The 23,059-nt window shown below is 39.4% G+C and overlaps 1 protein-coding gene across 2 annotated transcripts in view; it reads right to left on the reverse strand.

Moving 5' to 3' along the window:
* Window positions 1–241: 241 nt before the first annotated feature.
* pip5kl1 (phosphatidylinositol-4-phosphate 5-kinase-like 1) overlaps window positions 242–23,059 on the reverse strand; it is a 30,023-nt gene continuing 7,205 nt past the window's right edge. For both annotated transcript variants that reach the window (XM_044334421.1, XM_044334422.1), the window contains 8 exons: window positions 15,155–15,205; window positions 14,911–15,065; window positions 14,330–14,454; window positions 13,052–13,086; window positions 12,901–12,956; window positions 12,664–12,776; window positions 11,612–11,774; window positions 242–2,717 (listed from right to left, as the gene is read on the reverse strand). In XM_044334421.1, coding sequence (XP_044190356.1) covers window positions 2,276–2,717; window positions 11,612–11,774; window positions 12,664–12,776; window positions 12,901–12,956; window positions 13,052–13,086; window positions 14,330–14,454; window positions 14,911–15,065; window positions 15,155–15,205 — 1,140 coding nt within the window. In that variant the 3' untranslated portion in view covers window positions 242–2,275. The remainder of the gene's footprint in view (window positions 2,718–11,611; window positions 11,775–12,663; window positions 12,777–12,900; window positions 12,957–13,051; window positions 13,087–14,329; window positions 14,455–14,910; window positions 15,066–15,154; window positions 15,206–23,059) is intronic.

Here is a 23,059-nt window from a genome sequence, read left to right on the forward strand (position 1 = left end):
TGCACAGTAACCATTCCTGGGGACATACTATTAGTCACATCCTACGCAGCTGCTGGAGTACTGTCTTGTTCCAATGAGAACATAATGGAATTTTTACAAAACACTTGATGGGGAATCGCCCACACTGACTAAGACTTGAATATTCAGGTCCTGTTTATGCTTGTCAGTGAATGTGCTGCCTGTGTGAGATAATGAATGACCAAAAGAAACTGACATCAAATAACAAACATTCATAAACAACTTAAACACCCTATTTACCCTTTATCCACAAGGCAAAGGTTACAGAATGTATTTTCTCCAGTAATTGCAGACATCAGGCACAGGCATGTATTGTGTAAGTTAAACAGCAAAAACAGTTCTGTAAAGCTGCTGACCGACTGTAGCATCAACAAAAGTAATATGCAACCTCTGAGTTTTATCACAGTTTCATTCTTTTCATTCTATTCAGACATTTATACATGATCACAGAAATCTGACTCGGTGGTAAATCAGAAATAAAACATTTTTAATTGAAGTTTCATATTTCAAGGTTAAAGGTGAATTTTAAAAATCATTTTCTAAAGAGCCACTGCTGAATTTGAGACTATGTCAAAATGACAAATAATAAAAAGCATTGCATGCCCTGTGATTCAGGATGTGCATTTTTTTCAGGATGAAGAGAAAGCACAAGTCTTTACAGTTTAATTAAAGAACACTGTATCATCAACACAAAAAGGTTAAAATCAAGAAATTCTGAAGAGATTAAAAGCTAAACTGGAGATTCCTGGCAATAAAACCAGACAACATTGTAATGTAGTGTGTAGTGTATTGGGTGAATCTCTGGCTTTTAGGGGTACTTTCAAACCTTACATTGTACACATGTATAGCACTTCATTCAATGTTTCTCAATTAGGCCCTAATCAACTGGCTGTCTAAACAGGCACTATGTGATGCACATTATATCCAACTTTCCCCCACTCCTTTCACACTTGTGACAGATATTTAAAAGTATTTTCTGACCAGTGTTGTTTAATCTAGTTGAATGGTTTTCAGCACAGTTCATTTGGGCAGGGCTGACCTAAGCAGTTGCTAAGGGCTCCAAATAAGGGAAGGGTTTTTTTTTTTTGGAAAGTTTCCCTTCTTATCCCCTATGTTCTTATTCCCTATGTTTTTCCTGCCTTTTGTCTCATTAACTTGCATTGTCATCTGATTAGATTTTCCAAAGCCTTACTGTTCAGTCAGTTTTCGCATGAAAGCCACCGAACTTCATGTGCTACCTCAGGCAATGCCACTAAACACTCTTTTTCTCTGGAGGACTGGGAGGACCTTGTCTGGGCTGGAGGTACCATTGTGGCAATTGATTGTAGTGTGAATTCATATCTGAAGTTCTTGGACTGGAGTTTGCACTTTTTGGGGGGCTCCAATCTAAATCTTTAGGGGCTTCAAATTAAAATCTCACCTAGGGCACCAACATAGTCAGAGCCAGCCCTGCATTTGGGCATATCTGAAAATAGCAATTGTATCAGGTAATTGGCTGTGGAACAAAACAAATCAAAACAAATTATTCTTCAGATAGGACCTTCTTTAGGACTCCCACTCTAGACTATGAGTTGAGTCAACATTCTCATGTGGCTTTTACTGAAGCATTGTGGTAGATTTTTTTTCTGTGTGAAAAGAAACTGCACTGAGGAGAAAATGCAACATGTTTACCAATTCAGACCAGCGCAAACCAACTATAAATCTGAAAAGTTAGACCCAACCTGGAACCATGGTGGACTAGAAAGTGTGCCCCAGCGACTCTTTTCTCAGGGGGTTATTTAGGACCTAAGACCTCTACTGCTTAAGCATCTGCATGTTCATGATGTAAAATTTGCCATCTACCCATGTCAGTATGTGCAGATCATCCACTTTGGCACACATTGATCCGGGCTGTTACAGCTGTGACGATGTGCATTTGCAGCTGCTGAGGCTAATCTTTATACATAAATGACTTTCGTTGATGAATGCACATGTTTGCTCCTGAGCCTTATTTACAGAGAAGGTTTATTTAGGAATTTTTGTTTCTCATCTTCAATTTGTTCCCATCAGTAACTTTAATTCAACACCCGTGAGAATGAACAGGATGTGTCCTGAACATGTGGAAAGACGAAAGGATTGGAACCATTGAACAGATGTACAGTATATAAATTTGTTTCTTGATTCATGTGTGTGCATGAGTGTGAACTTTGGTTGACATTTGGTTGTTTGGACATGCTCAGTTTGACAGTGCCCCCCACTCATATCAGGTCTACAGGGTTTACTTGGTATGGTTCTGCACCCACTGACATAGCCTGACACAGTAAGTCTGTGGACTGACAGTGGAGAAGGTCCGGCCTGGATGTCTCAGCCTCTTCCATAAATGCTCCAACCTCTTCTTAAAACTGTAAACTGTGAAAATGTCAATGATGCCAATGAAGTAGCGCTGGTCAGGCCCATCGATGATGTGCAGAGGATTCTTTAAGTTGGGCAGTAAACGACGGTTTTGGGCCCTGAAGTCTGGAAGCTCTGCTGCCTCACTGCCTGGCCCAGACAGACAGTGAGGCAGCAGAGTGCCACCACTTGGTGCATCTCCCACCTGTGCTTGTGTCAAACAGCCGCCATGTGTTTCAGATAAAAGTAAAGAGGAATCATCTTCTGGGACTGCCCCTGGAACAGCAGCAACACCTGCGTGGATGGGGCTGGAGCCTGGATTCACAGATCTGAAACCAATGATTTACAGGGAAGAGAATGAGAATGATTCAGCACAATAATGCAGCTATGCTCTCAATTCATCTGTGTTCATCTATCAATTCATCAAACATGTTTTGATCTGTCTAGACAAGATAAAGTAACAGCTCAGAAGTATAATAGCTCAGTCTGCCTCTACAGTGGTGTGGTTGCACATACCATGCAATCACAACGTTCACAGGGCAACTCCGTGATGAGGGGACTTTTGTTGCATGTCATACTAGGAGTATGACATGCCCTGTGTTTACTGTCTCTCTCCACTGACTGTCAAATAAAGGCAAAATGCCAAAAAGATCATATTTAAAATGATGTAGTAGAGGATATTTTTTCATTTTATGACTTATGTCATAAGTTCCAGAGAGTGAGGCAAACCTTCAGAAGAATCAAGGCAAAAAACCAACTTAATGTATCGCAGAATTATTCAATTCAAATCTGGTTTGGCAATGCAATACAATAATTAACATGTATGATTTCCAAAACATGGCACGTTTTGTGTTTTTGCTTCCTTCCCACAAGCACATAAACATACCACTAAGACAGAGTTCTCTAATATATATATATACAATATTATCATCATACAAAGTGATGTTATTGTTGCATGGTCATTGTGAAAGAAAATTGAATAGTAGGTTATCATTTCATAAATCTTTTGTATATATGTTACAAATGTTTTTAAACTAAAGAGTCAGTGTTTGTTATCAACTGTGTTTCAACTGTGATGTTATTATTAATTAACTGTGTTTGAGTTTTGGACAGTTTGGTTGGACAAAATGGGACTGTTGAAGACGTCATCTAGTGTCAAGTCATTTTGAAAGGTTTTGTGGGGCAGAGTAAGCAGAGAGGCCTACACAGAGGCGAGGCGACTGCAAGAGTTGGTCTCACAAGGCTGGGACAAGCAAACTCAAGTTTCTGGGACAGTATTTAGAGGTTTGGTAAGAGTGTCATTATTGTACCAAGGTATATGACTCTGGGACAAGAAGAAACATCACAGCAAGGGACATTGTTCATCATCATGGGACACTTTTCATCTAGTTATTGTAGACTGATTGTTGTATAATACATGCAGTTTCATGTTTGAGAATGTCTTCATGTAAGAAGAGTCAAGGATTTGTGGGTTGTCAAATGGGCATGTCATGTTCACCTTTTTGGAATGTGTTGAAAGAGGTTTAATCTTACATCAGATGTAGTGTTTTTGTTGCAATGTAATGATGATTAAGTGTTAAGGTGCTTAGGTTTCAAAGAAAATGTATTGAGTTTGGGGTCTCTTGAGTTCTGATATGTACAAAGGATTATCAAATGATAAAAGGAGGGAATGTGAAAGGAAATTGAATAGTAGGTTATTATTTTATAAATCTTTTGTATATATGTTACAAATGTTTTTAAACTAAAGAGTCAATGTTTGTTATCAACTGAATGTGATGTAATGTCATTGTCATTTTGGGGATACATGTTGGTGAAGAAATCCTTCTCCTAGGCTAGTTGAACTCTTGAACCTGTTTCTATCTGAGGGTTGCTTGCTGACCTCTGGAGTTAGCTAGAGATATCTTTGTCTTAAGCCTACTGTTTTAGAGACTGTGTGGAGGTACCTAGACAAGTTAAAATTGAAGAATTGCCATGTTTGAAGGTATTGATTGACCATGAGGTCTGTTAGATTTTGTGACCATACTTGTTTGTAAGAAGGTCCACGGTTTGTGGAAGTGTCTGTTTAGGGACCAGACTGTTTTTAGCTTTGTTTCTGGAGAGGTATAAAGCTGTCTAGTTTGGGTTCACAATCTTTAGAGAAAGGGCCAGTTGAACAACATGCTTTCTCTCCAAAAATACAAGATGATTGTATTTTTGTTTGTGTTTGGACATTTGTATAATTGTTACTGATGTTGTGATGGATTGTACAGTGTCTACAACTGCTTCAACAAGTAACAATGTTTAATGCTTTCTTTATGTGTCCATGTGCCTCTTTATCAAGAAAATTCCCACAACATTTGGGGGCTTTCACCCAGGGATGCTTGACAATTGTGATTCATTCTGTGGAAATTTCATTTGTTATTTGCTTCCAAAATTTTAGAAGATAGGGAGTTTTGTTCAAAGGCATGCATCGGTGGTTTTTGAAGTGTTTATGGTGTCATAGATACTCTGAGCTTAGGGGGGGAATTCCTAGTGAATTTGCCCAAAGGGAGAGAAAAGTGTTCTCTTGCCTAAAAAGTGCACAGAAAAGAGGCAGGGTTAGAGTCTACTGCCAAGGTCCCTTTCCAGGTTAAAGTCCTTGATAAAAGCTATAGGGGTTAGAGTCCCCTGGGCTAAAAGTACAAGGTGAGATTGAGAACAACAAACGTGAGAACATTTCCACAACATCATACAGTATAACCATATAACAATAACATACTTTGAAAGGGAAAGTATCAAAAAGCATGCTCTCTCATTTGGAAAAAAAAGGCTCAGCTAATGAACAACAGTGTTACTGCTCACCATGTATTGTGAGAATGAGCCTTATTGTGGATTATTTTGCAGGAGTACTATAAAGAAGACTGAGTCTACAGCCATGCTAGCAGCCATTTTCTGTGAATGTGTGTTTATGTGACAGTTTGTGTGAATTGAATTTTAGAGGCAGCACAATTGCAACATGCAAAGAGGTGAATAGATGCAAATTTATCCAGAGCATATGAATTGAAAATGTTTCAACTTGAGTGAAAAATGTGCAAGTATGCCAAGGCTCAATTAATCTGCTTCATAAATGTACAACAGAAAGAAACAGAGTTTTTGGCAAGTTCAGTAAGAAGCTGAGCTGAACACAAACACACAAGTATTCCTACAGACCTGGTCAGTGTGTCCATTGCTAGCTACCTTACAGCTAATGTTTAGTTGGTAAATTGTCTGTTTAGGGTAAACAAACATATAAATGGTACAGCAGTCAAATTTGCACAAATGATGCAAGGCGAAATTGTTGTACCCTGTGGAACGTCTGTCCTCTAGCAGCACGATGGAGCAGTTTTTTATCAGTGTGCCCCCAATTTGTTTGTCCCATGGAGCACATGCACATTATTCCACTGACCTACAGGTTTCGGTAATGCGTGAAAAAATGAAGCAATGCGCCAGCAGAGGCAGGGAAGAGGAAGACTTCAAGCTAATAAGCATGGACAATGCAGGATTTAATAAAATACATAACTGATTTTGCTGGTGATTTTCTGTATTTTTCTTATTGTCAACAAATCTCATGTGCAGAGCAGAAGCTTATATGAGGCTTTATCAGTCTGAGTTAGTCATATCGAGTGGATATCTGACACATTTACAGTCTTTTTAGCATCAAATTCCCTCTTCCCTCGGACAGTGTTTCCCTGTTGAGCTGCAGTGGAAGTATAGTAACAAAAAGAGGGACTTTGGCACTAAAAAGACTGTAATGTTAAAAGATATCTACTTGTTTTGACTCATTTGGATGCTGAAGCTTCATATTTGCACAGAAGGAGGACTGTTCATTTTGTCCCCCATCACTTACATTGTAAGTGTATTATGAAGGGATCTTCTAATGGTCAATATGAACAGGAGGAATGATTATGGCAAGAAAACCTATTTCAATGTTTATTTGGGTTTCTGACTGTTGTTTTAAGACAGAAATTTGGTGGCCTCTGGCACATTCTAATGCCACTATTCCATCATATACACTGATCTTAATTATTGCATATTTTAATAAGTTTGCTTGCTTCCTTTTGGCTGGCATCTTTCCTCTCCCTTTTCTTCTCTATTGATATACTCCACACCTATGGGTAGTATGCAGGTATAATTTAAGAATGAATATTCACTTAGTTACACACAAAGCAGGAGAAAATTATTCAGTGACAGGATAGCCAAAAATGTAAACCATGGATAAAATGTATGATGTGGAAAAACATATATATCATATATATTACTGCAGGAAGTTCCATTACATCATATTTTATTTTTAAAACATGATTTGGGGCATCTGACATTAGTTTGCAGGATTGGACAGTGGGAAAGAATACAAATTTTAAACTGTAAAATTACAGCGTGAGGCTGAGGCACAGCCTACATTTTCCTCACAGGAAACAAGCCTGTTATTTTGACAATATTGCCTGTTTTAGTGTGTGTTTGCAATGCGTCTTAGAGATGGCTTTGCTGTAAAAAGCGCAATGTAAATAAAGATAATTTGTTCATTCATTAAGCCCATAAACATCTGTGTGGTGTACATGGCAAATGCAGCACTTTCAGTGGACCTTTTAATATTTACTGTGCAATCATCAACTTGCTGCCACCGATGTTTTCCAAAGTAGCTGATGTCCCCCGTCTGTGCAATCAATGCAATTCTTACTGTGGTTTGTCATCAATTATTTTGCTAATATTTGTCAAACACTGAAGATGACTCTCCAGCACAATGTGATTTAGCCAAGTAGAACGTGTTCCTGGATCAACATCACAATGTGGTCCTGGATCAACATTCGTTGTGCTGACTCTCCACTCTCTGCTCAGCAGAACACAACCTCTCAGCTGAGTACACACACACACACATTCATATAGCGCATGTTGGAACTGATACAGACAGATAGACAAATGAGATAGGCAAATGAGTAGTGGGCGGATTGGCCGGCAGCCGGCACTTATAGAAATTTCTGGTAAAAGACCTCCATAGATCAGAGAAGGCTGCTCTTGTGTATCCTCCCTCATGGCTCCTCAGAGATCCCTCCTCATTCCTCACTCCTCGCTCCTTCAGAGCAGAAATAAGAGCTTTGGGACGGCCTTCAAATTGGTGGTTCAAGCGAGGAGCAAGGAACGATTGAATAAGACACTTGAAATCGACCCTTAGTTGGTGTTAGCATGTTAACATTTGCAAATTAGCACTGAACACAAAGTATATCTGAGGCTGAGGAGAATGTCGCCAGTCCTTTTAGTTAGACATTGACTCAGTGTCTGCTCCTTTTGTCTGAAACATTGAATTTGTCATGGGCAGACAGTGCTGATTCCACAACGTTTCTAAAACATCAGAGGACTATGTATGAGTCAGATTGCTTCAATTTCAAAATTGTGTGTGTGTAATCAGTTTGGTTTAGTACACAACCCTGCCTACCAAACTTAGGGGGGTCCTAGCACATCAGGATCCCATACACTAGCCGTGGCAGCAAGCAGTTTGTTACAGCTGAGTCACACTTGAGTGGGAATCATGATTTCTGGCTTTGAATCTTTAGCTTTAACATGTCACTCTATGAAAAATATGTTTTTCTCTATTTGTATTGCCTTTAACACTATTTAGAAGAAGTTAGAAGAAAACATCACAGAAATAAGAATATAAAGAGGCCAGCTATGTGGCATCAACATATTAGGCAGGCAACAAACTGTATTTTTGTAGTGGGGTCTAATACAGATCCTGGTACGTTGGTCCACTTAAACCTATTTTATACAATAAAGGGATCTATGTTTATTGATACTGCTGTCACTGTCAGGTTGGGGAAGCAGGAGTGGACCCAAACGCAGAGGCCGGAATGCAGATTTGATGAAAAAATCTCCTTTAATCGTGGGTGGTCATGAACAGGCAAACAGAACTAGCAGACGAAACAAAACGAAAGATCCAACAAAGACTCAACTCAAAATGAGACTTAAATACAGACTAAACTAATGAGGGAATGGGGGACAGATGACATTACACAAGGGAGCAATTGGCTGAGGAAACACAGGAAGCAGGGCAGGGCTGACAAGACTGATACAGGGCAGGTGTAGGGAAGACTCTGAGCAGAGCAGGGCTAACAAGGGTGAAGCAGGGCAGATGAGGAGGAGTACATGAACGCACAAGGGAAACACAGTAACAAACCTAAAACCCAGAAAACACAATATTCTAAATACAACCCACACCAACCTGTCCAAGAACCACCATGAACCTAAATTAAAGAATACAACACACCAGGCTAAACAACAAAAGGCAGTCCAAACCCACCACCCAAATATAACAAGAAAACCCATATGACCTGAAGGACTAAACAGAAGTGCAAACCAGGAGACCAGAAAGAACACAAGAACATAAAAAGATCAAAAAACCCACACACAAAGTCTAGGCATGGTGTGACAGTCACAGACTAATCTCTGCTTGTTTATTCATAGACTGCACTCCACAAAGAACATCATAAAGCTTATGAAAGCAGTTTCACTTCTTTTGCACACTGTTAGCTGTCCCATGAAGGTAAACCATAAAAATACAGGAAAAGTGGTCAAAAGATTACTTTCCCAACTATGCCTGCGGCAGGGGCACCTCATTCAATACAGAAGTGCAGGAGCCAAAAAGTTTCTGCGTGTGTGTGTGTGATACTCCAACCAGACTTCTGGATCATAATTCATTGTCACGACACTTTAAACAGTACATCCGCACAAACGCAGCACCTTATTGTTTTACACAGGACTGTTTTTTCATCATAAAGGCTTACAAACAATTCCAGCACATGAACCTGGAATCTGTGTGGCCTCTTTATATAAACTCAATGGTGTAGATGTGCAGCAGAACACAGAACATTAATTACCAATAGATCCTGACTGATCATTTTAACGAGGTTACCGCTGCTGTGCCGCGTGCGTAAATGCGCACATCACTCTCTCAATTTAAAGACGCGCTTATCGTTTCTGTTGCTGTTTAATGAAGTCAAAGACGTAAATCTTTAAAAACGTTAAAAAAAATAATCATGGTTTAATTTCCTAAAAAGCCTCAGTATTTATCAGTACAACTCCTTAAACAGCAGAGTAAAACATCTAGTGAGTGTGCATGAGAATGTATGTATGTGGAAGTGGGTCAAAATAAAATGAGCATAACCATTACTAAACCAGTGTGTTTTTGGGCAACAATGGAGGTCTATGGCATAACAGAATAACATATCGGACTTTGGATACACACACAAATCAGTTCATTGTTGGTTTGGGTCTTTTCATGGGATTTGTTAACTGAGAAAAATATATATAGTATTTCTAGCTTTAAATTTAAATTTGACTGTAAATAAAAAATATTAGATTAAGTCATTTGGTCCACTACTATGATACAGAGCATATATCTGAAATATCTGAGAAAAAATATTTAAATTTGATCCAGACATTCATTTCTCCACAGTACGAGTTGTAATAACTTTGGTCATCCCTTATCTTTTCCTCTAGTGCCATCATCAGGTCAAAATTTCACTCCATTCTGTCAGTCCAATAGTTTGGTTTATGCAGAACTGATGACATTCCCATCAGCCTCAGCTGTAGCTTGTGCTTAGTATTTTTTAGCTAATTTTTTGCATGCTAACACTCTAAACTAAGACGGTGAACATGGTAAACATTACACCTGCTAGAGAAAAGCATGTTAGCATTAGCCCCCAACCACGACTACCACCCTCAAAAGAATAAGTAAGTATAGTTAATGGATGGATGAATGTAAAAATTGTCATTGTTATTATGAAGTGCTTTGAGTGACTAGTCAAAGCCCATATTACCTCTTTCCTGCTGGACTCACTGGACCCCCTACAGTTTGCATACAAGCAAAACAGGTCCATCTCACTTGCCCTCCACACTGCCCTCATCCACCTGGAGCAGAGGGGGAGAATGCTGTTTGTGGACTACAGTTCACCAGTGTGCCCTCTCAGCTGGTCATCAAGCTCAGGGGCCTTGGACTCAGCATTGCCCTATGCAGCTGGATCCTGGACCTCCTGACAAACAGGCCCCAGAAGGCTTGGTGACATCACTTCTTCCACCATCATGCTCAGCACCAGAGTACCCCAGAGGTGTGAGATAAATCCAGTCCTATACACCCTCTTCACCAACGACTGTGTGGCAACACACAGCTCCAACACCGTCTTTAAGTTTGCGAATGACACCACCATCATCAGCCTCATCACCACTGTCATCGGCCTCATCACCACCATCATCAGCTGATCACCAGGAGTGACGAGTCATAATCAGTTGGTGGTGAGGACAGCAAACCAGCCTCTGTCCTCTCCAGCTGCATCACAGCCTGATATGGGAGCAACTCCAAGCAGGACCACAAAGCTCTGTGGAGAGTCATCAAAGCTGCTCAGTGCATCACCAGGTCTGAACTCCCACCCATTTAGGAGCTCTACATCCAGAGGAGTATGAGGAAAGCTGAAAAAATCATCAAGGACCCCAACCAGCCCAGTCACAGACTCTTTACTGCTACCATCAGGCAAGCGGTATAGAAACATCAGAGCCAGATCCAGCAGGCTCAGAGATGGCTTCTATCCACAAGCCATAGCACTGTAACACACATACACTCACTCTCTCTCTCTTCCCTTCTAGCTAATATTTATATTTTTAACAGAAGAATCAATCACATATATATCACTTATGTGCAATCCCACACTTTCACACAATGTGCAATATAATGTATATCTTTCTCTAGCTCTTATCTTTCTCTCTCTCCTTTTTCTATATAATTGTAAATATTTTACTCAATTGGAACTAAAGCTAGGAGACAACAAATCTCACTTCCCTCAGTGTTGCCAACCGCTGTGTTGCTCACAATAGAAGATCTTGAATCTTGAATTGTGAGCATGTTAGCATGCTGCTTTTAGCATATAGCTCACAACACTGCTGTGCTTGAATACATCCTCACAGAGCTGCTAGCATGGCTGTAGACTGTTATTGCTTAATAAATGACTTAAACAATTAATGTTTAAAGGTTGATTACTTTTCTACAGTACTGATCGACTTATTGATATTCTTTTCACAATACAGGACATATTTCTTAGACTGACACTAGTGTATACTGACAATCAGGTAAGTGTATATAGATTATACCTCTAATTGCACTATAAAAAAACAGGGTCACAGGCCACAATATGTTGAGAACCCCAACCATAAAATTCAGGAAAAACAACTAAAAAACACTGACTTTTTGGTTCTCATTATGAGAGTAGCGAAGGAGAGGCTCTGGTGGCGCTCATCATGGTGTAAGGGCTGATGGGCCAGGAGGAGACTGTAGTCCAACACATTGAGCCTCCGGAGGAATTGTGTGTCAATCTCCATCTGCCGCAGGAGCCAGGGACGCTGCTGGTCTGGGCACATACACACAACACATATAATAGTATTACAACTCTGAACATTACAATATACACAGCAAACATGTACAATAAGTCTCCATATATTACTGCTGGCATTTACACACATCTTCAGTATTGATTTGAATGAGATTTATTTAAATTAGATGTTGCAGATAGTTCATCCAAGATAGAGGGATGTACAGACAGGTGACAAATTAAAGGAAAAACCAGTACAGGTGTGAATGCTTGACCCCTACAGTGAGGGGATCTGGTGGCTCTGTTATGCTTTGGGGGGCATTTTGCTGGCATGGTTTGGGTCCACTTGTCCCCTTAGAGGGAAGGATCACTGCGGATCAATACAAAGTTGTTCTGAGTCATCACCTTTATCCTATGATGAAACATTTCTATCCTGATGGGAGTGGTCTCTTCCAGGATGACAATGCCCAAATTCACAGGACACGAAGGGTCACTGAATCGTTTGATGAGTATGAAAATGATGTGAATCATATGTTATGGCCTTCACAGTCACCAGATCTCAACCCTACTGAACACCTATGGGAGATTTTGGACCGATGTGTTAGACAGCGCTCTCCACCACTGTCATCAAAACACCAGATGAGGGAATATGTTTTGGAAGAATGGTGTTCATCCCTCCAGAAGAGTTCAGAGACTGTAGAATCAATGCCAAGGCACATTGAAGCTGTTCTGGCGGCACATGGTGGCCCAACACCTTGCTAAGACTCTTTATATTGGTTTTTCCTTTAATTTGTCACCCATCTGTATTTTGGCAGATAGAAACACATATGGATTGGCCTGAAGGGGGAGCAATAATGCTACCCTTATTACTATTACACAGTGGCATATTAGTTACATCACACACAAACATCACACTCTGTTAACTTACCCAGAGTGATGTACTGGCCTTCAAAGTTAAGGTCTTTGAGAACCACAATAATCTGGCTTCCCTCTGGTGCAGGATCTGTCCAGCGGCTCACCTCACAGCCCTTAATGTCATACCTGGTAACACAAAGCACACATCACACCATGCAAAGAGGCTACACTCTCTGTTTCTGTGTTGTTAAAACCAAACTAATAGTACTAATTTGCTTTGTATTTCTGGGCGAAAGAAAGCCAAGCTTACCTGGCATTGATTCGATCATCTGGATAAAACACACTTTGCATAACAATGAAGTATTTCTGCAAAGGACAGGTGGACAGGTGTTTTGTAATGCTTTGTAAAATTCTATAATTATAGTGTTACGTAGACAAAAGTGATTAGATTTGATCAGTACCTTTCGTCTGTGTGGGATTTTGATCCTGTGAACACCTTGAAAAAACAGAAGTATCTCAGTTGATTGTAACAAATCTGACTTAAACATATTTACACATCCAGCAGATGTATGGCACTTTGCTAAACAAAATGAAAAAAGAGTCTACAGCAGGAGTAGGCAACAGTTTTCTACAGAGGACCACATCAGAAATCTGAAATCTTGTTGTCAGGGGCTGAACTTAAATACAGACACTATATGCCTTGTGTGCTCTGCCACAGAAAATATTAGGTTCTACATATGACAAGGTAGTGGACAGACATTGCCACCCCTAGAGCAACGCCATTAGCATGGCTAAAAAGCATTGCATTAATAATTTACATTGAGTGAAAATTAAACCAAGACCACAAACAAAATCACTAATGGAAAATACCAGTTTGTCAGGTCCTGCATTTAAAAAGTCTCTGTTAAGGAGACATGTTGCTGCTGGATACAAGTTATCTCCTACGTTACTGTGAAGTCCATTCTCAGTGTATGTGTAGTTGAGGCATTAAGTTTCCACATCACACTTATGCAAGTTGCTGGATCACAATTGGCTACAAACTAGTTGTGATGTCACAAATCATGCTTGCAGGTTTAAGGTGAGAACAGAAAAACTTTACTTCTTCGGCAGATAAATGTGAAATCTGAACAGTGAAGGAACAATGAGCAAAACACACTGGGGCGGCTGTGTCTCAGGAGGTAGAGTGAGTCTTCAACTACTCACAAGTTTGATTCCTGGCTCCTCCAGTCCGCATGTCAAAGTATCCTTAGACAAGATACTGAACCCCGAATTGCTCCTGTAGGCTGTGCCATCAGTGTGTGTATGTGTGTGTGTTAATGATTACAAACTCCTCCTGATGAGCAGGTTGGCACGTTGCATGAAAGCCTGTGACATCAGCATATGAATGAATGGGTGAATGTAGTGTAAAAGCGCTTTGAGTGGGCGGAAGACTAGAGAGGCACTATATAAATGCAGCCCATTAATATTTTTGAGTGTGTATGTGTGTGGGTTGGGAGGGGGGGGTTCCCACCAGCTGCTGTGACATCATGTGGTGTTCTGGTCAAAAGGCCACATGTAACACTGAGATTTTTTTGAATCTCCACATCACAAATGTGATAATATGGCACATTCTCACTCTCTACGCTGTTTAGATATTGATCAAATACAATTTGGCATTGTGCGTGTGCGTATGTGCTCTGCGTGTGTGTGTGTGTACTCTGCGTGTGTGTGTGTGTGTGTGTGTGTGTGTGTGTGTATACCTAGGAACCTGACAAGCAGTGAATGGGGGTATTTCCTCAAGTGTTCCATGTATATCTTCAGGTTGGCCAGAAGGAATCTTATTTCCCTTTTGTTCTGGGTCTTCAAAAAGAAGCGTTTATCATTTCTAGAAGTTAAAAGGCACAGAGTAAGTAGATTTCTATCTTGTCAATAAAGAAAAACTGTAACTGTAACTCTGACCTTTTCACAATAAAAAGTTGTTATTCCACCAAATTTTCCCAACAAGAGACTACCAGACATAGTCATATAATTCCCCACCCTGCTTTAGAGCTGCAACAACTTACTTTCATATAATTTAAGATAATATAAGCAGCACTGTGTACACTTAGGTACACTACCATGATTATGCATGTGTAAGGTGATTTTTAGTTCTTCTGGACATGGTGTTAGGTTTAAGGCTGAGGTTACAGGTTGGGGTTAGGGACAGAGTTATGGTCAGAGTTAAATTCAGGGCTTAGAGGTTAGGCAAATAGGATTTCAGTCCAAAATACAATATCATGAAAAGAGCATGAACAGTCATGTGTGTGTGTGTGTGAGTAACAGTTGGTGCGTGTTGACTTACGTCAGGAAGAAGTCAGCCTTGCTCTTAGAGTTGCTGATGAACTGGAGGTAGCAGTTTTCAGAGCAGAGCGACTGCTGATACTCCTGCTCTGTCATTCCTAAAGAGCCACGCAGACTGGCAAACACCGGGCCTGCAAACGTCTCCATTGCAAAATCCTGCACACACACACACAACTAACTAAGCAGGCAGTAGCATTTAACATAGTAATGAATTTGTTAGTTAAGAAACAAACGCATCCACCTACCTTATGAATCTGAGTGATCTCTAATCTGAAATCATCATCCGACAGTTCATTCTAGAGCGGGGGAAAGAGCAAAGATGTCATTGAGATATATATATATGTGTGTGTGTGTGTGTGTGTGTGTGTGTGTGTGTGTGTGTGTGTATACACATATATATACATATAATAACTACATACATAATTTAGAAAGAGATTGAGATTGGAAAAGTAGTATTCAGTTCTCAGTAGAAATCTGAATTCTTTAATTTTTAAACAATGTTTTTTTTAATCCATGAAGCCATCAGCCTACACACAATCCTTACTCATTTTAAAAATATTATACAGCTGAAATACAGAAATTATTAATTCACATTAGCATGTACTTAGACCATATGCTAACACACTGACACAAATTCATTCCGTTTGATCACTTTTGAGATGTCTGTAGAAATCGATTACATTTGTTATGATTAAGTTTATAGTCCATATCTGCTTCTATTAATTGGACAAAACTACTACAGAACAACTACATTACATCTCCAAAATTACAGCATGTGGAATTTATCTCTAATTAATGGGTTTTAACTGCCTGAGCCACACCCATTGCTAACAAATAGCCTACAACACGACAAAGTCCATATTCAGAACGCAATGTGACATCATCTGACAAAGTCAGTTTCTAAAATGTCCCCATTTGCCCCACTCAACTGTAAAGGCTGTTTGTGAGTGGAAATCTTTATGAGCAACAGCGGCTAAGCTACAAGGTGGTTGACAATACAAGCTCAGAGTGCTGAGGTGTGTAGAACGTAAAAAATCGTTTGTTCTCGGTTGCAACTCTCACTACTGAGGTCCAAACTGTCTTGGGAAGCAAAACCTGTTCATTGGCAGTTTCCTGGTGGGTTTATGGCTGGCCAGCAGCACAGCAGTCTGAGGGGTCTGAAATTAAATATCAGTCATTATGATCATTATCAATGAATGTGTGTGAGTTGATGACAGCATTCACTTTATTTTAAAGCAGTAAGATAAAAAGTTAAGGGTTAATGAACACACCACTGTATGTTCCACGTAAAAGGTATGTGTCCGTGTTGTGTTTTTACAGACAACAGACAGAACAGTCATGAAATAACCTGCTGAGTCAGCGGGCTGTGTTTGGCTGGGATTAGGTGTGAAGCAGCAGCAGCGGGGTGGACACTGCATTCCACTCACAGGTTTAAGGCCTTGTTCAGAAGGAATTACCCCCATTCAGCTGTGTCATTTGTACATTTGTACACAAGGGAGTAAAACAGCTGCTGTAGTCTGGGTTAGCTATTAGGTATTACTGCTAGTAACTGCCATTTTTCTCTGGAGTTCTTTCTGTCATTTTAATGAGCTAGAGTTGACAGACATCTATCAACACCAAAATTAAGATTTAAGTGAGAGTGGATGGCTTTAGATATTGTTGAATTCTATTTTCACAATAAGTGTTTTTAAATTAGCTTTAATAATATAGAAAATAAACAAAAGTTGCTTTTCAGTATGGTATTTAACTCTCCTATTACACACACTGCCAAAAATTATTACAAATCAGGGACAATAGTGCAAAAAATTGTCTGAAGAAAGGAGGCTTCCGTGGTTAGCCAAACTGAACCAGGATTTTCAGGGCAAGAATCTTGACAAGATTCAAGTTTGTTCTGTGCATTTCTTGTCAGGTAGGTGAAGTATTAATAACTGCAACTATTAACTAATTTTATAGTATAATAGTATGCAAGCATATTGATATTAGAAAGCTGTTTTTTGCATTCTTGGCTGAATATCCATATCCATCCATATGTCTGATCTCATTTCATAGCCTACTACAGCAGTACGAGAGTTCTATTGTTTATGTAAAATTTTCATAAAATCTAGCCTCAAAAGTGTGCTATACTTCTCATTATTGTATTCCAGGTAAAAAGTCTGACCTGTACAACGTGTCTTATGCATTCAATGTGTCAATAACCGCTGCTTCTAGGCTATTCACTGATGTCATTGATGTCATGTTTATTCGCATGAAACCACTTGTTATATGGCCAGAAAGAGAACAGTTGCAAAAACCATGCCAATGCAATTTGGAAAACATTTTGGGAAAAAATGTGTTGCTATTATTGACTGCTTTGAGGTTTTTATAGATTGTCCATCTAACCTTAAAACCAGGGCAGAAACATGATCTTCCTACAAGCACCAATACACAGTTTTTGATTGGTATTACACCACAGGGCTCAGTCTCTTACATATCAAATGCATGGGGAGGAGGAGTCAGTGATAAGTACATAACAGAAAACTGTGGCATTTTGGACAACATTGTTCCTGGTGATTTCATTCTCATTGACTGAGGTTTTGATATTCAGGACACTTTGGGTTGTATAATGGCTCAGGTAAAAATCCCAGCCTTTACTTGCAGGAAGTCGCAGTTCGATCCAGAATAGCATTCTGAGTTGTACAAAAAAATGTACTCAAGTAATTATGAAATAAAATTATCACAAAAACAATTATCAATGAAAGTTATTCAAAAAACACACATTAAATTTTCAAAAGGTACAATTCGGAAATAAATTAAATAAAATATTTAAATAAATCTTTCAGCATAATTTAAACAAAGTGTCTGAAGTACTTAAGGACAAGTTTCTGAACTGTGATTGGCTACACCAAGCCAATTGCTCAACCACAGTCCAGAAACTTGTCCTTAAGCACTTCAGGCACCTCGATTGAATTAGGCTGTACATCACAGATATAAATGAAGACATGTCAATAAAAATGTATGAAGCTACATAATGGTTTACTGAAAATAGCATAACTGAGGTTTTTTACTTAACATGTTTCTTGACCCTTTTTGGCAGAAACTGAGGGAACCTATGGCAGTTGGGACAGTATCATTTTCCTTTTGGCGCAACCTCAACATAAACACATGAATAGTGAAACCACTGAATATGACTTTTTCACATTGTCACACAAAATCGCCTGACTAAACTCAACCTGGCCACAGGAACACCAGGTTTTTTCTTGCCCGCTGGTACTCATGACATTATCAGAACCATCTGAGTCAACAGGGACAGATACGCCAGGTTGTGGGGACACGTTAGCCATGGTGGATGAAAGCCTAGTTTAGAACTTGCCAACTAACTCTGGCATAATGGCTGTGGCAAAAATGTGCTTGCTTTTCTGATATATCATGTCCCAGAACTCTTCATCAAATAAAATGTGCTCAGCATGCAGATCTTTCTCTGTCCAAACAACAAAATAGGCAGATTCTAGTCTGCACACACCAAGCTGAGTTTACACCTGGTACTGAACAGAAATACTGGTGGTTTCTATTTAGTGTCAGTTTCCCTTCACCATCCTTCTGCAAGTAAAATCCCATAACATTGTCTAACTTATCACTTTTTACACAGAATGGACATTTAATTTCAAGTAAACTGACACCAAAACATCACAAGAAACGAGGCCATCTAGGGAAGCACCCAAGAATGGCACACTTGGATTTATAAAGAAATCTGTGTTGTGCACTCTCAAACATCTGCTGGCTTTTGGTGTAAATTTGCATTATTTGGGATAGCATACACTTTTGATCAAGCTATGGGCTGGTTTGTTTGGATCAGTGCAACATGCTGTAATTCGACCAGCATGAAATTGAAACCACAGTTTAGAAGACTGGGTGGTCACACAGTATGTGTATGGCCAGCCATACATACATGTTCAGCAATTATCCAGGGTTCCAGGGGTTTTTCTTGTACTTGTTGGGAATGGAGTACATGAATAAAAGACAAGACAACCAGATATAAGCTTGTAAGAATAACAAACTAGTTTCTCATCAATAGACTTCTTTAATAAATTGGTTGAAGAGGGAGGTTTTAATTGTTTATATGTTTATGACTGATCAGAATTTTGATCCAAAAATTACTAGTAGACTATTAGACTTGAAATTCTAAATTTAAATTATTTTTTTTTTAAATGTAAAGAACAGTTGATCTGGTGACGTTATTGCATCACCTACCTTGGCTTTCACTACACATCGTTGATGCACTGATACTGTGCCTCTCTCACCCATCCACACACCATCTGGTTGTAGGCCTCCAAACCTTTGTAACATTTAAGGTCTTCAGCTGTGTATGGGCTTGGTGAAAAAATAAGATAGTTCACTATGTCGGGATAGGAAATAGAAGGCAGAATTTGTTGGGTCATCATTCCAAGATGAAGGAGCCAGCTCGTACGGCTCTTCACCACCTATTAACCTTAGTTTCTCAAAATATCACACCCTTTCCTGCTGACTAAGTCCTTCTCTGTAAGTTTTAGTAGCTCCCACACATTTTCCTGAAGTTTTCTGTGGTTTAAACATCCTAAAATCAGCTTAAATTGAACATTCAGCATGCAACCCATTCTGTTGTTTACATCCCAGTACCTCCGTAATGCCTGTATCATCCAGGTACCATCCGGGTTATTGACCAAACTGTGACATAGGTGCAAACACTTTATAACTCTCAATTCATTAACATTAGTGTTAGCTTGTTGTCATTTATTATTATTAGAAGCTAAATTATTATTTTTGTCCAAACAAATTTGCAGCACTGAAATGCGTTCTAAAAAACAGTGTATATAAATAGTGTCAGTAAAAACAGTAGCTTCATTTTTGTGAGCTTTCTTTACTTCACTTCAAATAATCAACGGTGCTGCTAGCTAAACAGCTTACATTACCACTGAGTACCCCTGAGATAACCTTTCAGGCACCGCTAGTGATTTTTAGGACCAACATTTCCCCTGAAATGTTACTAGTAGGAAATTGGCGACACAGATTTCCCTGAATATCAATCCCTGCTCCCATTGACACATGACCCCATGCAGGAAATGTTCCTGAACATTTCAGGGATAGACTGCATGCATCAAAGGGGCTTATGTTTAGGGTGAACATTAACATATGCATGAAACTGTGCCCCTTCAAAAAAAAATGACTGCATGACATAACAACTATTTTTGAAAAGAACATCCTAAAATTTGGTTATTGAATAGAATTGTGACCGTGGACTATTTTACAGTACAAAAATAATCTTGTCAGTGCCCTCTAGTGGACAGATTTTGTAATGGAGTCGGTGTTTCTACATGACCTCAAACATCATTTGGACACTTCTGTACTGCAATTTCTTGTAACCTATGTAGATGTATACTACTCCATCAACAGTTCTGTTCTTTTCTTATTCAGCATTAATGTCTATTAATACTCACTTATTAATAATACCATAATAACAGTTTTCTCATCTGGACATTATAAATGATCTGGACATTATAAATGATTATAAATGATAAGAGCTTCGAAAGGACAGTTAGGTTTTTGTTGAGTTGGGCAGTACAGTACCACACAGACAATTAGTTCTTGTCTGTTATTAATGGAGAACAGTAGATATTAAAATTAGGTAAATTCACCAAAGGAAATAGGAGTACATTTAAACTTAATGCCATATATTGCAGCTACACCACCTCCTTGGCCTGACGGCCGACGTTTAGATAGGTGAGAATAGTTAGGAGGGGAAGCTTCAGTCAAGGAGTTGGCATCATTACATTTTAACCATGTCTCTGTTAACATGAGAAAATTAAGATTATGGGAGGAAATAATATCATGACACATAAAATACTTGTTATTCAGAGATCTCACTTCGAGGAGACCATACTTAACAGTTACAATCTGATCTGATGACCCACAAACCAGTGGGTACAGGGCGAACTGAGTGTAGTGTACATTTATCAGTAAATCTCACATATCTCTGAGTAATGTGAACAGGAATAGGGATTGCAGTATAATGTCATGAGATTGCATGAGTTTGAGATATGCAGGATTTTAATGCAAGGTCCAAGTGGAGTGAGAGCAGTTGTGAGCCTGATCTATTAGGATGTAGACCATCTCTTCTGAAGAGATATGGTCGGTTCAGGAAGGTGGTGAAGTCGTTAACAAAGGGGATGCCAATAGAACTGCTGTAACCTTTCAGCCAAATGTGAAGTTGCCAAACACGACTGAATTTAATATCACCAAAATGAGGGGAAAGCAGGGGGCCGGAGATTATCTTAGTCTATAAGGGTGTTGAGGAAGTCTTTAAAATCCTCCTTGAGCTTTTCTGATTGTTGGGAGTTTCAGGTCGTAGGAGCCCGAATGAACTATTAGACATGAGGCTGATGGATGTTTACATAGATAGCACTGTGCCCAGAAAACAAGAATCTGCAGAGAAACATTTTGAAAAATGGAAGACCCCACCACAAGAGTGGCGGGGGGACGTGGGCCTGAATGACCCACATTTGCCTGCCTGAATGGACCAAGGCTGAGATGCTGCAGGTGTAGAGCAGCCTGGGAGCTTTGGCTTAGCTTCAAGTTTCACCCATTGGTGCTCCTTCACTGGAGCTTACACTGGGATGATGTCACACACATTAAAGGACAGGTTCACAATTTTTCAAGTCTGTCTTAAAATAACAGTCAGGTGCCAACATGAACGGTGACAGAACTTTTCCTCACTGTTATCATTCCTCCTGTTCATACTGGCTATTAAAAGATTCCCTTCAAATATGCTTTCAATGTAAGTGTTGGGGGTCAATATCCACAGTGTGTCCACAGTCCTTCAAAGTTGATCTGACTATAGTTTTAACAAAAATGACTTTTATACCTTCAAAATAACTTTTCTAAACTCTAAATATCTCTAAATATTAAACCATCATGGATCAAAATTATACAAAGAGTAATAATTGACTATGCTTTCAATTTAAGGCATCAAGCCAGCTATTTTATAATAGTAGTCATAGGGAAATACTTTTTGGGTTGTGGGGTTTTTTTTTGTTGTTGGCAACCAAGATGACTGGCCATGCAGCATCTAGTTCTCTTTAATGAGATGTTCATACTCTATCTTACTACAGCCCCTGTCCGTACTGGTCATCAAGAGATCCCACCCTACTGGATTCAAATGAAAGAGAAGGGGGTCAAAATCTAAAGTCTTAGTTCTGTGTAAAAAATACACTCTAAAGTTCAATTGAAGCTGATATGAGGCTTCAGCAGTCTCAGTGGATATCTTCCAAAGTTACAGTCTTTTTAGTACAAAATTCCCTCTTTGAGTTTCCCAAGACAGATATAGTAAAATAAAGAGATAATTTTATTTGAAAATGACAGTAAGTTTGGTAGATACCCACATTCTTTGGATAATTGAGACTGCTGAAGAGTTATATAGATATTAGCAGGACAGAAGGAAAAATAATGGCAAATAAAAACTGTTTAAATATACAGTGGAAACCGCTTATAGTGATCATGGTTACAGTGATCAACCGCTTATATGGATCAAAAAGTTCAGGACAGAATCATTCCTTTACAAATGCTGTTTAAATAATTTACTTATAGTAATCAAGTAGTCCGCTTACAGTGTTCATTTTGGGTCTTTTCATACATGACAACATATGGAAAAAAAAAGAATGAATTACTATGGTAATTCATTAACTTCCCCCATGATACACGTATGATATGTACTTAGCAGCTGCGGCACCGTTATCAGGCGTTGCAGGGAACCTCTGCAGGTCTGTGTGGAGGTGCGGGGTGTGGGCGTGTTCATTTGTAACCACCATGAAACAATCAGAAAATAACGTTTTATTCCTCTCATTAACCAGCTTTCTGGCTACCACTGTTCGCCCTCTCTTTCTCTCTCTCTCTCTCATTCTCTCTCTCATCTTTTTAAAACAGCGTTACAGGTTGCGTTTCTCCAAAAGTTGATTCTGGTTCAACTTTCTCGCTGCAGGCCCCACCCCCACAGCCTAAACACACAACCCGTCTGCTGCCAGCTGGTGACCTGAGACTGGTGCTGCATACACACTGAAATCATGATGGGAAAAAGAAAGTCGTTTTCTCTCAATGAAAAACAAAGTCTCCTTGAAGCTCATGACAAACTGACAAAAATGAGC

The sequence above is a fragment of the Thunnus albacares genome, chromosome 18 (assembly GCF_914725855.1).
Source record: "Thunnus albacares chromosome 18, fThuAlb1.1, whole genome shotgun sequence".
NCBI lineage: Eukaryota > Metazoa > Chordata > Actinopteri > Scombriformes > Scombridae > Thunnus > Thunnus albacares.